Raw genomic sequence first — 17,085 nt, 5'->3', positions numbered from 1 at the left:
CTTTTACTAGAAAAATGAATGCTCAATTCTAAGTCATGTATTTTACAGTCTTACCTTTGAGGTAAATCATTTAAGGATTAGTAACTGCTTGGCTACTTTGAGGAGGTTGTTAGGAAAATTATTATTTTAATGAATTAAGAAAATCAGAAGTGAGTAATTACTCCCTCCTCCCCCTTTTTTGAACATGCAGTGTCAGGAATTTGACAGGCGGTTATTTAATTCTACTTTGCTATTTTTACATTTACTAGTCTTCTGTTAACTCATCAATAATGCTTTGCTCAACTAAGCATTCCTTTTTAGGGGAGACTCAGAGACTATTTCCTGAAGATTCAGTGGATATTTGGCCATCCATAGTAATCTGAAAAGCTTTCAAGTAGATTAAGATTAGAGGTAGTTTCTAAATTCATTATCTTTGCTGTTAAGCTGAGGTGATTTCCTAGGTTATATTTAATAGTGTGTGAACTTTATGTCATTTTTAGATAATTTTCCATACCATGAGAGTTTTTCTGTCACATAGGTTGAATAATTATCTGGTAATATGTTACTTTTATTCATATGAGAATAGAGAAAGACTTTATCCTTAAATTCATCTCCTCTCCATTTCCTACCACAGTCCCTCTGATTGTAATGGGGAGATTTAGACAGCCTCACTGCTTTTTCTGGCTCTAGTTGTTCCACTGTCCTACTCATCATATATATACTACTGCCAAGCTAATCTTTAGAAGCACTTCTGTGTTTTCCTTTATCAAAAGAACTTCTGTGACTCAATTTTACCTTCCAAATAAAGTAACAATGTCTTCAAGGCCTTCTAGTTCAATTCAGTAAATATAACTGAATACCTGCTATGTGCCAGACACATTGAGCCTTGATTCTTTCTATGTCGTTGGACCTAACTTGTCTTCGATGTGACTTACTCATGCTGGTCTCTCTCATTGAACTACACTCTCTTCCTCTACACTCATACCACCCTGATGTCATTTGAAATACTCTTTTCTTCCCCATATTTTCAATTTCTCTAAGACAAGAGCCTACCCAGTTTTTCAAGCCCATCTTTCAGTATCACATCCATCATGAAGTTGCCCCAATTCTCTTCTCTTTGTACTCTTGCCTTAGCAGAGTATAATATTTAGAAACTGTATATTCTCTAGAGTGTATTATTATTGATTCTTTTAGTGGTACTTTCTACTTTGTGATATGGTTATATTTTTCCATTATCTTTTCTTTTTAATTGTAAGCCCATTGATCATAGGATCTGTTTCTATCACAGTATCTAATCTATTTTTAGGTTTACTAAATATATATAGTACTCAAATATTTGGTTGTATATGTTATAGATAGCTAACTTAGTTTCAAGTCCTTGAATAAAGGCAAGTTATATTTACTGACCTAATTTTACTTTGCTAAACATTGGGATCTGGATATTATTAATTTTAAAAATAGCCATATCTAGGCCTGGAGTTGTAGCTCAAGCAGTAGACCGTCTGTGTACCAGTAAACTCCAGTACTACCAAAATAAAAGCCACATCTATTATAGTTAGTCTAAGCTCAGTTATAAGAGTTATATTTTTATTAATCTTGCCATGTAGAATGTAGGAGGAGACCTTCATTAGCAGGTGAATTGTCCTTTTAAAAAAGCATTTAATGTAATTGTCCTTTTTCTTTTTTAGTGCATTTGCACAGTATAATTTGGACCAGTTTACTCCAGTAAAAATTGAAGGCTATGAAGATCAGGTATGTTTCATAGAAACACAGAATCTGATTACTCTTTGTTTCATTTATAACAATTAATATATCCTGCAAGAATTGTGAATTGCAATGCATAAAGGTAAAACATTATTTTAATCATAGACACTTACTGGCAAAGTAATTTAAATTTTAATTTCTTTTGTTGAGACTAATAGTATTAGTAGAAAGTCCCTTTTAGAAATACTCAGATGTAATTCATTTAAGATTTTGGAAAATAATTGCTTTAAATCTACTTTCTTGTTTTTTATAGGAAAAAATATCAATCCTATATTAATCCAAAATCTAGAATATATATTAGTAAGATTTATATCATAATTTGGTTGCTCTGGAATTCTACAGTTCTTCATGTGAGTAATTTAGCATTTAGTAATTATTAAGTTTTTTTTTCCCAACATGCAAGTTAGAATTGCTAAGCTAAGAAAGGCCACATGAGGTCACTAGTACTTTTTTTTCTTATTTTTTTTATTTAGAGTTACTAAATGAATGATGATTGTATTCAAGTCATGCTTATGTGAAGTGCAATTTATATGAAGCTATATGAGGAGAGAGCTTGTAGGAAGAGTATAAGAGAGAGTGTTCTAAAAACCATAAGAGAGTCCTTAGTGGATAATTATATCAAAGCTTATATTTAGTTTTATTCATGTGGTTACAGTGGGGAGAAGTAAAACTAGAAGATGACTTATAACTTTAAGGGAAACCTAACATATGTACATATGCATGTGTGTGTACACACATATGAAATTACATAGTATTTCATTGTTTTACTCTCCTAAATTTTCATTTTATTTCTTTAGAGATTTTGGGTTTTTGTATTTTTCTGTTACAAACAATGCTGTATTGAATATCTTTGTATCTCTGGTAACACTGAATATTGTTTTCTTGGGATTAATCCTTAATGAAAATTTGCTGGGTAAGAGAATCCATCTTTTAAAAATGTTGGATAGCTTACAAAGTCATTTTACTAACCTAGTATAATTTTAATACTTAAGCCTAAACAGATAAGACAAAAAAGTGAACTGCATACTAATTTTATATGTGATTTTCGATTTTAAAACTTTTAATAAGGTATTAGCAAACAGGATCCAGAAATATATCAAAAGGATAATATACAAAGTCTAAGCAGAATTTTACAGGAATACAGGAATGGTTCCATTGCAGAGAAGTATTACTGGTTTTATGTATTAACCAAAAAAGAGAAGAAGATAGTATCAATTAATAGGAAAAAGGAATTTGAAAAACCAAGCGACTATTTCTCTTTGAAAACAAAAACCCTAAATAAAACTAGACATGAAGAAAACCTAATAAATATGATTGTTTAGCAGAAATCAATAGTAAATACCATAAACTATAAACACTAAAACAATTTTAGTTAAAATTAGAAGTTTGTCACATCTCCTTTGTAGTTATCATAAATGAATATGTAGGAAATAAGACAAGAGAATGAGAACTTACAAAGCTTAGAAGAGAAATCCCTTTGGTGATAACTGATTTATATACTTAGCAATGCCAACAGACTCTAGTAATAGTAACCCCCAACCCAAAAAAGCTGCTAGACTTAAAGGATTTTGATGAGATGGCTGAATTTAAGGTAAGTACTGTATGTAAAACTCATTAACTGTCCTCTATTACAGCAAGTAAGTACCTAAAATTAGAAATCATGGGTAGAATGAGGCAGAAAATTCCATTAAAAATATTGGTAAGAATTACATATTAATTTAGTAATAAGCTTAGCAAGAAAGGCATAGGTTCATGAAGAAAATTGTAGTTCTCTTCATGAAATACATAAAACAAGACTAGCCGGGTACTGGTGGCTCACGCCTGTAATCCTAGCTTGGAGAGACAGAAATCTGGAGGATTGTGTGGTTTGAGGCCAGCCTAGGCAAATAGTTCGTGAGACCCTATCTCCAAAGTAACTAGAGCAGGCTGCAGGTGTGGCTCAAGCAGGTAGAGTCAGATTGTGAGAGTGGCAAGGGAAGGAGAAAAGGGAAAAAAATTTAAAACACAAAATGCCAAATTTATGCATGTATAATTTAAATGTACATAAATGAATAAATTGTTTTAAAATTTTTGGAAGTCAATTAATAACTGTGAATGATTAGTTCATAAGAACAAAAGCAGATGCTTATGAGCAGATGGAATTGTGGACCCTGAAGCAAGGTAGGACACACTGAAGAGCTTCCTCACTGGACTAAAACCATTCTTATAACCTTAGTGTTGAGGAACTGGAGCCTGATACAAGAAACAGTAAACTGTTCATAGTTCTCAAAGATAAAAACTGACTCCAGCACTGTCATAGAGGATGCATCTTTTCTCTGAGTAACCAGAAGTTATATTGGGAGACAATCTAATCTATACTGATTGAGAAGCCTCATTGTCTTTGTGGTCTGCTCATTTGAAATATTGTAGTTGTATAGTATAATTAAAACCAATTTCTTAGAGTAAAATTGTTCTGTAGTTTTAAGCAAAAAGTATGAGTGAATGTACCTTAATATGTATCAATACTTCAGTGTTGTTTTAAATACTTTTTTTGCTAAATTCATTCCATCATTCAAGGTATTGATAACAGAACATGGTGACTTAGGAAATGGAAAGTTTTTGGATCCAAAAAACAGAATCTGTTTCAAATTTGATCACTTAAGAAAGGAAGCAACTGATCCAAAACCCTATGAAGCAGAAAATGCAATTGAATCCTGGAGAACTTCAGTAGAAACTGCTCTGCGAGCTTATGTAAAAGAACATTACCCAAATGGAGTCTGCACTGTAAGTCATCAGTGGTCAGCTTTTTTCTTCTGTATCTTGTGCAAATGGGACAGAGGTTTTATGATTTCTTGATATTTGTAGTAATGTACCAAACTAACATTTTACAACTTGTCACTTTTTTCCTTGAAGCAAATATTCCTAAGAATGGTTATTTTTTATCAGAATAATAAATGCATAATATTTATAGCCAAAACTGAAAAACTAATTGCACCTTGAATTAATCCAAATAGGAATTCTAATACATTGAATTAGAGGATATGATGAGAGTCTTTAATGTCATGTTCATGACTCATCTCAGTAAAATTTCAGTCAAATTTCTTTTTATTAAGTTACGAAAATCTTAGGACAAAATAATTTGGAAGTTGAATCATATCCTCAGATGTTTTAAATTCGTATTTCTTTTGGTTTTTCTGGGGCTCTTTCATAAGTTCACTTGATTTTTTTTTCAGAATGAAATATGGTAGAAAGTAGAAGTGCTTTTTGTTTTTGAACTTTCCTAAGATTGTACCCACAGAGACTTTTTTAACACCTGAATTTGTGTTTCAGTTCACCATGACCATAGTGATCTTTCAGAATGCAAACAGATCATGAAAATCCCCCCCTTAAAATCCTTCAAAGACTTACCTAGTCTATGTCCGGGCATCTGAACAAGGCTTACAAAGCCTGGTGGTCCTGACCCTGCTCACCATACATGTTATCCTTTTTTCCCCACTGTAATTATTAGCATCAATAGCATCCCATTTCTTTCTCAAAAGTTTCTTGATTAGGAAAAAACTTCATACGATCAGCTAAGTGTCTGACTCTCAATAATTAAGAAATATAGCAACATAAACTAAAGTAATCTTATAAATTCTTTCAATTATAAGTTAAGATTATTTTGGGAGAAAGTTTCAGTAAGAGCAAAGGAGTGACTGAGTTAGAGAGCCCTCATTTATTCTTAGGAAATTGAAAGGCACAATTTATACATTATTTTTAAACCAGAAGAGGTGAAATAACATCATCATAACATCACACAGACATTTCTCTTAATGACTTTTCTTAGTTATAAGGAAAATAGCTTTCTCATAGTTCAGTATCTTTTTTAAATGACTTGAGAAATGGTAGCCCCTAAGATTATTAAGTGAACAAAAATAATCACTAATAATGATCAGTTTTTAATTGATATGAGAACAGCTTGATTGGTGTCTATATGTTTAAAATAATTTATCCATGTATAGCTGTGTTTGGAATGAAAGCATGAAATTACGGTGCTTGTGGATATTTTGTAGCATATAGTTTTATTGAGTAAATTTTCCTTTATTTACTGTGAGGTTTTTTGAGATCCATTAATAATTTGATTTAGTATCCACATTTGAGAAATTGGTTTTTTAGTTACTCTATTGGAATAAGGACCTACATGTATTCTTTGTGTTTCTGCCAAAATACTGTGAAATTTTCAGTACTTTTTAGATGTTTAAAGTTGGTATTTTGTGGCCCTAAAGTTCACTTTTGTTTTTGTTTTCTCTGCCAATAAAGGTGTATGGTAAAAAAATAGATGGACAGCAAACCATTATTGCATGCATAGAAAGCCATCAGTTCCAAGCAAAAAATTTTTGGTAAGTCAAAGTTTTGTGTATTGAAGAATTTTGGAATTGTTTATATTCTTTGTAACTCTTGCTTTAGTGATTGGGACTGTATTTTGGGTGTAATTAACTAAGAACAATATAAGAAGGGTATTTGCTCCATAATCAGTCTGATCATTAAAGTAGCAGTGAATCTGCTGAAATTCAGTGAACAAAGTGTAGGAGAGCTTCTTGTTTTTGGAGACTAGGGAACATGTGTGTATGCAAGCACCAGTTGGCAGGCCCGTATGCTCATTCTGAGGAGGGGTGTTCCTGAATGAAACTTACTTGAGGAAAGAGGACAGAGGCAATTTTTAAGCAAAGAACAATGCTTGTTTTGTGAAGGTGGGGGCTCTGAAGTAGATGTTTTTGTAAGGACTGCTTTGTGTTTGGTTGGTCAACGTGAGAAAGTAAAATTATAATCATGCCTTCCAACTTGGCACACACGTCAGTTATTCCTTACAGAAGTTTCAACACCTTCCCAAAAACTGACTTGCCCTGTTAATCTTGGATATTTGGCAAATTGTTGGTCCTGTTTATTCTTAAACAGATTATTTCTGAGATACTGCCTTTTAAAAATTCCAAGGTTCTCCAAGACTTTACAAGTTTAGAATTGAATGAAATCGTTACTTTTATCCCCTCTTTTGTTAATACATGCTGAGATCATCAGAATAAGTATAGGCATGATATTTACCTTTTTTACATGTAGTAGTATTTGATTCATAAGCCAAGTTAGCTAGTGGTGCTGTTGAGGGTAAAGTAACTGGTATGAGTTATCTCAGCAAACCAGTTTGGACCATGGCCCAAGGTTGCACCACTAGTTTAACTATCTCAGAAGTAAATGCAGGGTCACAAGGTAAGTCAAGAATATTTGGAGAGGTACCAGTTCAGTCACTGAAGGAAAATCATTTCCATATGTAAACATGCTCCTTAATGACAAGCTGCAGTTTCCTAAAGATTCTGGCATGTGAGTGTCATTCATTGAAATAGCATTGTTCCTCTGTTTTATCTCTAAAAACTTGGCACCATTAATCTTCCAGAATCCTAAAGCAGTTAATCTTTGCAAAAATTATTATTAATTTATGTATTTCTACCAGGAACTATATAATAAAATCAGTCTTGTTGAGATTGAACTACTATTAAAGGAAAATTCTTATAACCAAATTTTAAGATTTCTGGAGATGGTACAATAAATATACTAGTTAGTTTTAAAAAAATATAATTCCTTTGAGCTTCAGCATATATAAAATAAAGAAAATGTCTTTGAGTTAATATAGTAAACCCTTTGGAAGAATCTTTTTGAGAGAGTTCTCAAATTGGTACCATTGCATGAATTGGAAATTGTTTCTTTTTTTCTTCCTTTCACAGTTAATGGTGATTTTGCTAGTCTAATGATTCATTGACTTTGTGACACTTTAAAAAATATATAATGTACAAACAAATCTAATGAATTAATTTGCATTATCAGAATGACTTCAGTATGCAAAAAGCAAATAGAGACAAAAAAGGAGTTGCTATGAAAACTGTCAGGAATACAGCATAAAATTCATCTGTAGACAAAAATTAATAATATATCTATTGTTTGTAATTTCTCAGTTCCTACCATGAACGTGTGTGTTAATTTGTATACCACAACCATTTTGGGAATGTGTACGTTTTTGTGGAAACTTACACCTAAAGTTGGAAGTGGGGGTATTATAACTATAGTCCTTTTTAACCACCTGAAGAGTATTACATAACATTTGTTAGCTGTTTAAAAAATTATTTGGTACTTCATATGGTTCAGTGGATGTTAAAACGCTCAGATTGCATTGAGGAAAGGCCAGGTTAATTAACCATTATTCAGTTTATTTCTGAATTTTAAGCTACTTCTGACAATATTCCAGTCAATTTTTAACTCAAAAGTAGCTTAAACTTTTTCTTCAAGAAGTGTCTTACATGATTTAATTTTGACTTGTATCTTAAGCTTTAGTTAATGTCACATCCATTATGTAGCTCTTTTCTTATCAGTAGGGTGAAGATTAAATATGTCTCATAACTGAATTTAACCTTTTGTGTTTTTTTGAATATTTCAGTGATTAAAACATGAATATCCAGCATCTGTCTCTCACATTCTTTCATACTGCAACATTAATTTTAAATCTAAAGCTTAATATTGATTCAAATTATTTTTCCCACGTTACTTACAGCTGCTGTTTTTGTTTTTAAGGAATGGTCGTTGGAGGTCAGAGTGGAAGTTTACAGTCACTCCTTCAACCACTCAAGTGGTGGGCATCTTGAAAATTCAGGTATGAAATAAAAGGTTTGCTGATTTCTAGATAGCTCTGGACAGAGAAACAACTAATTTGTATATATTTTCATATCCTTTCCTTTCCAGGTTTTTATTTTAGAGCAAAGGGAAAAATAAATAGTGCTGTTTCATGTCTTAAATAACATTCCAGTTCATTCCCTTGTCATCAGAAATCTCCAAGGATAGCTGACAGATTCTAAAACACAACTAAAATTAGATTCTACCATTTGGTCTCCTCTTCATACAAGTTGTTCATTTAAGCATCTTAAGTTTTGAGTTGTGCTCTTCTGTGATCTAAATTAAGTGGAATTGGTTGAAGTATAATATTAATATTCATATGTGAATGCATAAATATATATTGCATTGTATGTTAGTATACATATATTTTGTTATACATTACAAGTATCTTTTACATATCTCCTGTATTCATATTTGACTTCTTATGCCAAATCTACAAGAATTGGATTCTTAGACTCTTAATGTGAACTCCAGTGTTCATATAGAAAAAACTATTTGATAATGAACCACTCTATGTTACTACATAAACTAAAGGAAAATAGTGACTAATCTTTTTATATTTTTGTTCACTTATTTTGATCAGTACATTTGTTATCATCTATCATTGGAAGATACTGTTGTGAGAGTCATAAAGGAATAAAGATACACTACAGTCTTATCATCTGGCTTTGGTATACATTTCTAGTCATCTCTCATTGCCTTTATGTCTTAGTGCTTGTCCTTTAGGGACCAGAGAATAGAAAGGACGAGCGTGAAGTTTAAAATCAGACTGCTTGAGTTTGAATCCTGGCACTGTCAGTTGCTATTTATGTGACATAAGGAAGTCAATTAAACTCTTTCTGCTTGCTTTATTTGTTGAAAATCATTTTAAAAGCTTGTAGAATTGTTTGAGGAGTAGTTAATATGGGTAAAATGGTTAGAACATAATCAGACACAAAGTACTCAGTGAATTGAAGCTATTATTTTTAACATTACTCCCTTCAGTAGCTTCTAGGATTCAGTAATTCTTACCTGCATAATTACATCACTTTCTAAAATTATGTCCCAAACTGGACCAAAGCTTGTTGAGAATAAAGACTGTGGGATTTACAGTTCTGTCATCAGCACTAGCATTGTGCTTAGCTTGTAATTCATTGCTTTATTTCATTGAATTGTTGGATCCTTTGGCACCCCTAATCCATTTTCACATTGCCATCAGAAAGATAATTTTTTAAAATTTAAATCTGGATGTTTCTTGCCTACTTAAAACCATTTAGAGGTTGATTCTCACCTGCTGACACATTTGTATGGCATACAAGGCCTAAGGTTGATTTTTTTAATGCCTGTGTATTTCTCCAGCTACTGCTCCCTCTTCCCTGCCATACATGCAGTCCAACCATAAATACCTCCAGCCTTTTCTGGTACTTGCCAGAATCCATTTTTAACCTTCTGAAAGACTCTAGAGTATTGCTAATGTGTTTTGTACATACCTCTTTGTTTGAAATATGAGGGTCAGAGACATATGTCTTTTTAAAAGCTGTTTATCTATAACTTATTTAGTAGCAATATTTATAGTAAACAATTAATATTTGTTGAATAAACTAATGTCTGTTAATTTGGGGAATTAAATGGTTGATGGAAATGCACAAAAGAGAAACTGTTTGGAAAATCATGAGCTCAGTGGGACATCCTGGGTTTGGGTACCCATAGAATGTTTATGAAGAAAAATATCTAGCAGTCAGGTCAGTGAAAATTATCTACTTGCTGAAATAATTTGCAGAACATCTTACTAGACTCTTCCCCAAACTGAGGGAAGGAAGAGTTTTGCTGGAGTTCAAAAGTCTGTGCTATGCTAAAGGGAGGTCACATATGAGAGGGGGAAGATAAAGTTAAAAAGGTGAATGTGGTTGATGTACTCTCTATACGAGAATGAATATAGAATCTTTAAACCTGTTGAAACCACCATAAGAAGAGTATTAAGATAGAAGAAAAATAAAGGAGATGAACCAGTTTGGGTTATAATACATATATACATGGAAATGTCACAAGGAAACTCTGTGTAGCTATCTTTAAAAAACAAAAATCTGGTTTTTTTTCTTTTCTTTTTACAAAATCAGAGAATAGGGGGCAGAACAGGTCCTGCTTGGGGAAGTTGGTACCAGTGGGGAAAGGGCATGGGAGGGTGAATATAGTGCAAATGCTGTGTACACGTGTGTGTAAATGGAAAAATGAGACCTTTTTAAACTATTCCAGGAATGGTGGGGGGAGGGTGAATTCAAGTATGATATATTTTTGATATATTGTAAGAACTTTTGTAAATGCCACAGTGTATCCCCCTCCCAGAACAAGAATTTAAAAAAAAAAAAAAAGTCTGTGCTCGACCTGAAATTGGTGGTCAGTCATCACCAGTCAGTGTGATTGCTTACATAAGTAATATTCCATTGTGTGGCATACACTTTTTATTTATCTAGTTATCAGTTGATGGACATTTCTGTTCTCTACTTTTTTTGCCCTACAGACATTCTTGTACCATTTTTTTATGTTGAAAGTTTTTTCTTTGGCTTATACATAGGAGTAGAATGTTGGTCATGTATCCACTGTATGTTTAATGTAAGGATCTTGATTCTTACAACGTACTCTTGGTAATTTCTTTTTCTAATAGGTTCATTATTATGAAGATGGTAATGTTCAGCTAGTGAGTCATAAAGATATACAAGATTCCCTAACAGTGTCTGTAAGTAATTCATTCCACAATAAAACTAAAACAACCTAATGTTCCTGTAAGCCCAGTACAGCTGTAAAGTTAACATTTTAAGTATTATTTCTACTTTAGATTAAAGAGTTTTCACACAGAATAAAGTGGTAAGGAATTACAGTTCTGTACCTACCCTTTTTTTTTTTAGCATTTTATAGTAATGTAGACGTAGAATTCATATACCATTCAATTAATGCTTTTAATATGTAATGTTTTTAGATTGTTAACAGGATTATGCAACAATTACTACAGTCTAATTTTAGAACATTTTCGGTGCTTCTTAAACCCTATACCAGGGCTGGGGGAATAACTCAGGTCATTTTGAAGAACTGCTAGACTGTTTCCCAGAGTGACTGCACTACATTACAGTTCCTCCAGCAGTATGTGAGGGTTGCAATTATTCTACATCCTTGCCAAAACTTGGCTTTTTGATTGTAGCCCTCCTAGTCAGTATGAAGTGTCCTGTTATGGTGGTTTCTGTTTATACTTTCCTGATAGTTAACGATGTTATTATCATTTTCATGTGCTTATTGGCCATTTGTATATCTTTGGGAATGTCTATTCAGTCCCTTTGCCCATTTCTTAATTGGCTGTGTATTTGTTAAGTAAGTTATAATTATTGCTTATTATAAATATAGACACATGATTTGCAAACATTTTCCCCTTATGTATTGTCTTTTTACTTTCTTGATGAAGTCATTTGCAGAAAAAATTGCAGTCTTGATGTAGTCAGATTTATTTTTTTCTTTTGTCATTTGTGCTTTTGGTGTATGAATAGAAACCATTGCCTAACCTAAGGACATGAAGGTTTACTTCAGTGTTTTCTTCTGAGTCTCTAGTCCTATACCTAACTTTTAAACTGTATTGTATGTTTTAAGTTCACTCAATTTTAAGAATTTTTATACTTGATTTTATTTTTCCATAGAGTTCTTTCACCATTTTTAATTGCATATGTAACTATGTTCTTGTTGAATTTTTCTTTTACTCCAAAGATACTAATAGTATATTAATGTAATAGTAACATTTTCCCATACACATGTGGGAAAGAGTGCCAGTGTAATCTAAATGCTAACTACTAATACACACAATTAGCTAATTTATAAATGTTAAAGAAAAAATCATTTTAAGTTCAGAAAGTATTTAAGAAATAATGTATGAGTATTAGTTACCTGAGAAGAGAAAGAACTGGATTTTTTTTGTGGACTTTTTTTTTTGAGACAGGGTTTTGCTGAACAGCTCAGTCTGGCCTCAAACTTGTGATCTTCCTTTCTCAGCCTCCTCAGTGCTGGAATTGCAGAGGATGCCACCTCACCGAGCTGCTATTTAGTTTTTTTCATTTTGACATTTTCATTAGCACTTAGGTAATTTCTACTTTTATGCTAAATGGGACTTTTCCTTGTAAAACTTGCCAGTGAAAGAAAGTTACTAATTAATACCTGGACTTCGAAGAGACATTGTTCCAGATAGTTATATGTCATGTGTAATTATCATTTGTAGTACTATTTGCATAACAGAGGTACTTGATATATCTTCTTTGAGAAGTTTGACACTAAGGCAAATTTTTTCCTAAGAGAAATTTGTCCAGAAAATCATAAACTCTAGAATTATGTATGTTGCTTTAGTGTTTTATGTATTGTTGCTTTTGGAGAGAGAAAAACTAACCCCATTATATATGTGTGTAGGTGTATAAATAGGTAAAGTTATTAGAAAATTTTACATTAATACTTTCATAGATTTCCATTGATGTTAACTATTCGGAAAAATGCAAACAGCACCATGTAATGGAATATAAAATTTTTTTTCAGAAAATGTTTTGTAGAATAAATTCACCTTGAATTTTAAAATATGCTCTTCCTAATTGGTACTTTTTTTTTTTTTAATCTTTGTGGTGATAAATATAAGTCAGAAATATTTAACAATATTGTGGCAAAGGTAATGATTAATAAGAAATCTACATCTAACTTACCTATAAGGTGGTATTCTGGAATGCATATTAAGTGTTAAAATAGAGCTTTCCATCCATGTTATCATTACAAATTAAGTATTGAGACCAAACTTATTCCAGAGACTTTTAAAACATTTTTGCTTGGTTCCCCATGGCCATAGAGTAATTGATCTGACAATTTTCCCTTTAATTGCTATAACCTTCATCTGCGTTATTCAATCAATTACACCATTTCATGAACCATATGTATTCTAAAATAATAGTGGTTTAATTTTAGATTGCTATTTTATTTACCTTTGGTTTTATTTTCACTCAGAATGAGGTGCAAACAGCAAAAGAATTTATAAAGATTGTAGAAGCTGCCGAAAATGAATACCAGGTATGATTTTCAAAAATATAATCTGAATTCACTTATGAATGGCACTGGAATTTTAATTTCATCCATAATCCTGATTTTCACGGTTCACTATATAAGATAAATTCTTTTGTGTGTATGTTTGCTTTTAGTGCAAGGGGTAAAGTGAAAATGTAATTTAAAAGAGTGGCAAATATATTGAATCTTATTTTGTATTCTAAAAATACCAAGACTCAAACTGGGCATTGTGGTATAATCCCAGCATGTGGCAGATGAAGGCAGGAGGATCTCAAGTTCAAGGCCATCCTTGCTACTTAGAGAGAACTTGTCTCAAAAAACCCAAAAAGAAAAAAAAAATAATAATAATTTCTGAGTATTGGTCAAAACATGCCAAGACTTTAAATACTATTTTGTCATTTTGTCTCTGATTGCACATTTTAAAGAGATGTCAGTAAACCATTTGAATTCTGTGTAATACTCTTAGATCACATTTCATTTTGTGCTCTACTTTCTCATTATTTATGAGCTTCTAAACTATATTCTTAAATCCAAGCATTAATTTGTGAATTGGATGAGTTTCCATTCCTTATGAATAGTAATTTATAAACTATTCTAACTGAAATAATAAAATAGGTTCAAAATAAGGATAGAAACAGTAAATCTAATTTACAATTTCATTTCATTAAATTTAATTATTCAAAATGACTATAAACTTGGTATAGTTTTAAGCAGCTTTTAAGTCCGTGTTGGGATTTTTATTTGATTATTTAAAAGGAGTGAACTGATGTTGAAATAAAGATTGTTTTGAAAACATCTATGTGTTACAAATTGTTTTGTTCCTTTCATTTTACTTAAAACTTCTAACTACTGTTTTTCATAGACTGCCATCAGTGAGAATTATCAGACAATGTCGGATACTACTTTCAAAGCCTTACGTCGACAGTTGCCAGTTACACGTACTAAGATTGATTGGAACAAGATCCTTAGCTACAAGATTGGCAAAGAGATGCAGAATGCATAAGATGAACATTGCATGACCGGATCATTTTAGTGTCTTTGCGTTTAAAAAACATATTGCAAAAGTATTCAGAACTGTCAAGCTACCCAGTCAGATGGGCTGTTGCCATTTAAATCACTGTAATTAATTAGTTTGGTTAGAGCACAAAGCTTAGCTAATAGACCATTGTTTTTCATTTCTTTTGTTCTGAGGATTGAAAATGAGTTTAGTTTAAATGTCTTTTACTTTGTTATTTCTTTCTTTTCTTACAATGAAAAGTTGATTCCTCTAGTTCATGGTTAAAAGTTTTTAAAATATTTCAAAAGTATTTTACTTACTATAATCCTAAAATTGTTGTCTTTTGGCTTATGAAATGGGTAACTTTTGATATTAGCCCAATTATTTTTAATGGGTCAATAATGGACATTCTAGTTTAAGGTGGTTGATGGACTTAGCCATATATGCTGCTAAAGAAATTATCTACCTTTTCCCCTTTACCTTTTCTTCCACTTATGTAAGATTGAGATTAGAAGGAAAGCATTTTCTATATCAATTGTGTTTAAACCTTTCAGTAAGGTTATTTAGCTAGCTTAGTGTTTAACTAAACTTTTTTTTAAATATAAGGCCAAGGTCTATTGCTGTTTTGAGTTCTGAAATTAAATAAGAATACTTATTTCAGAATGCATTTAATCCTTTTTTTCTTGTGACAGTTATGCAAATTAGCTTGAATTCCATGTCCTGAGTTATTTTTATCACAAAGCCACAATTGTATTATAACAAGGCAAATTGTAATATATATAATCCCGAACTCATGATCATGTCTCAGTTTATTTTTTTCCTTAGATTGAAAATTACTGAAATTCAGTGTGATATCAAAAATGCCAATTTTCCTATTGATTTGAGTAGAAAATCACTTACCAGTGAGTCTTATGCTGTTTTAAAATACTTTGAATATTGTAATTCTTAACCAGTTGTAAATTAGGAAAACTGGGATTAATACGGTATGCAGTCACACAGTCTCTTAAGTTTTTCCATCCTCCTATGCATCATAAGCATGTTTGTAATATTTTAAAAAGTAGATTTTCTGATGCTACAGGAGTTTCAAGCCTGTGGTGTGGTGAATGTTAGTAGTTACTATAAGGAGTTGGTGGATTTAATGGTTTCATTCAGTAGTTTTGCTTCTTAGACTTGAGTGGAATCCATTCCTCACGGACTCCTGCAGATGTCTGGGCCTGGAAATGTTTTTAAAAAAACAAAGCAAAAAAACCCCACCACTTTTATGTATAATAAAATATTTCATTAGCTTGAGTTGTATAGATTTTTAAAAATTCTCTCAAAGCATGTTGTTTATTTTTAAAAACATCACTGTTGGGCTTTGAAAGCATTGAGACCATATGAAATTATAACATTTTGACTAAATCATTTTCTCTTTAGTTTTATCAGCTTTGGCATAGTAGAATTCCTAGGGAAAATTAATTGGTAACATTAATTACCTGTTCCCTTTCTTGAAAAAGAGTCAGAAATTTGAGGTGATACTGAACTAAGTACCAGATAAATTTTTAATTGATTAGCTTGTGTCAGTTGGGCTGACATGGGTTTATATCCCATGAAGGTCAATTATTTTGACTCTGTTTTTTAGTGTTGAATACCTTCTTAACATATGCAACTTTTTAAGATGAGCATGAGAAAGGTAAGATTACCAAAAAATTTAGGACATAGGCCAAAATAATGGTTGTACAAGACTAGTCTTTATAGTCTACAAATAGCACTTTATCAAAGAAGAACGAGAACCCAAAGTAATGCTAAAGCTCAGGGGTATCATTTCAATAGGAACCAGAATGGGTACTACATTGAATAATAGGCCAGAGTGTGGAAGCAAAGGCAGAATTAGGGAGACAATTGTAGTAGTCCAGTTGAAAGAGAATGCTGGCCAAGACAGAGACCAGTAGCTATAGAAGTAATGAAGTAGTAGGTAAAATCAGGAAGATATACATTAGAAGTTGGTTGTGGAACATGAGATAAAGAGAACCTTCAAGGACATTTGGGGTTTGATGAATTGAAGAAGATTCTGGAAGGACCAAGTAGTTGGTTGTGGGCAAGAGTCTGGTCAGGAGCTCAGTTTTAGATTTTATGTGAAAATATATAGCAGTCAGATATGGGATAAAGGAGATAGAGGATGCTCTGGTGGGTTATAGGAATAGGAAAGTGAGCCTGGGGAACAGCTGGAGCCAGGCAAAATGAAGAACTACTCCTCCTAGACATAATCGATGTAAAGCTGCGTTAGGTGCAGGCATGGAGTGTATAATCTGAATTTAACCAGGGTTGTTTCTTTACCCAGAATGCATAACCCAGTACATGAAGAAGACAAGGTTATAGTATTGGTCTGTGGAATTTAAGCTAGATAAGCAGGGAAGTGAGGACATGAAAGGGGAGCATGATCAGTGGATTATAAGGGCTAAAATGAAGTAGAAATAAAGGAAGTAAAGTTTAATGTGGTATGCTCAACCTTGAGATTTTGAGGAGTTAACGGTGATTAGTATTAAATGTGACTTAAGGAAGTGACTGGCTGAGGGAGGACAGTAGAGGAGTATAAACAGTTGGGAAGCCTGGAATTGGAAAGATGATCTCATGGATATTGA

General features: G+C 32.3%; 1 protein-coding gene across 1 annotated transcript in view; it reads left to right on the top strand.

The window, feature by feature from the left end:
- Capza2 (capping actin protein of muscle Z-line subunit alpha 2) overlaps positions 1–15,258 on the top strand; it is a 37,979-nt gene extending 22,721 nt beyond the window's left edge. The window contains exons 4-10 of the mRNA XM_020160811.2: positions 1,668–1,731; positions 4,300–4,506; positions 6,022–6,101; positions 8,317–8,395; positions 11,057–11,128; positions 13,411–13,473; positions 14,330–15,258. Of these exons, the coding sequence (XP_020016400.2) occupies positions 1,668–1,731; positions 4,300–4,506; positions 6,022–6,101; positions 8,317–8,395; positions 11,057–11,128; positions 13,411–13,473; positions 14,330–14,470 (706 nt within the window). The 3' untranslated portion in view covers positions 14,471–15,258. The remainder of the gene's footprint in view (positions 1–1,667; positions 1,732–4,299; positions 4,507–6,021; positions 6,102–8,316; positions 8,396–11,056; positions 11,129–13,410; positions 13,474–14,329) is intronic.
- The last annotated feature ends 1,827 nt before the right edge of the window (positions 15,259–17,085 follow it).

The sequence above is a fragment of the Castor canadensis genome, chromosome 2 (genome assembly GCF_047511655.1).
Source record: "Castor canadensis chromosome 2, mCasCan1.hap1v2, whole genome shotgun sequence".
In the NCBI taxonomy this organism is placed as follows: Eukaryota; Metazoa; Chordata; class Mammalia; order Rodentia; family Castoridae; genus Castor; species Castor canadensis.
Note: the sequence above shows the minus strand (reverse complement) of the source record. Positions and strands in the feature narration are given on the sequence as shown.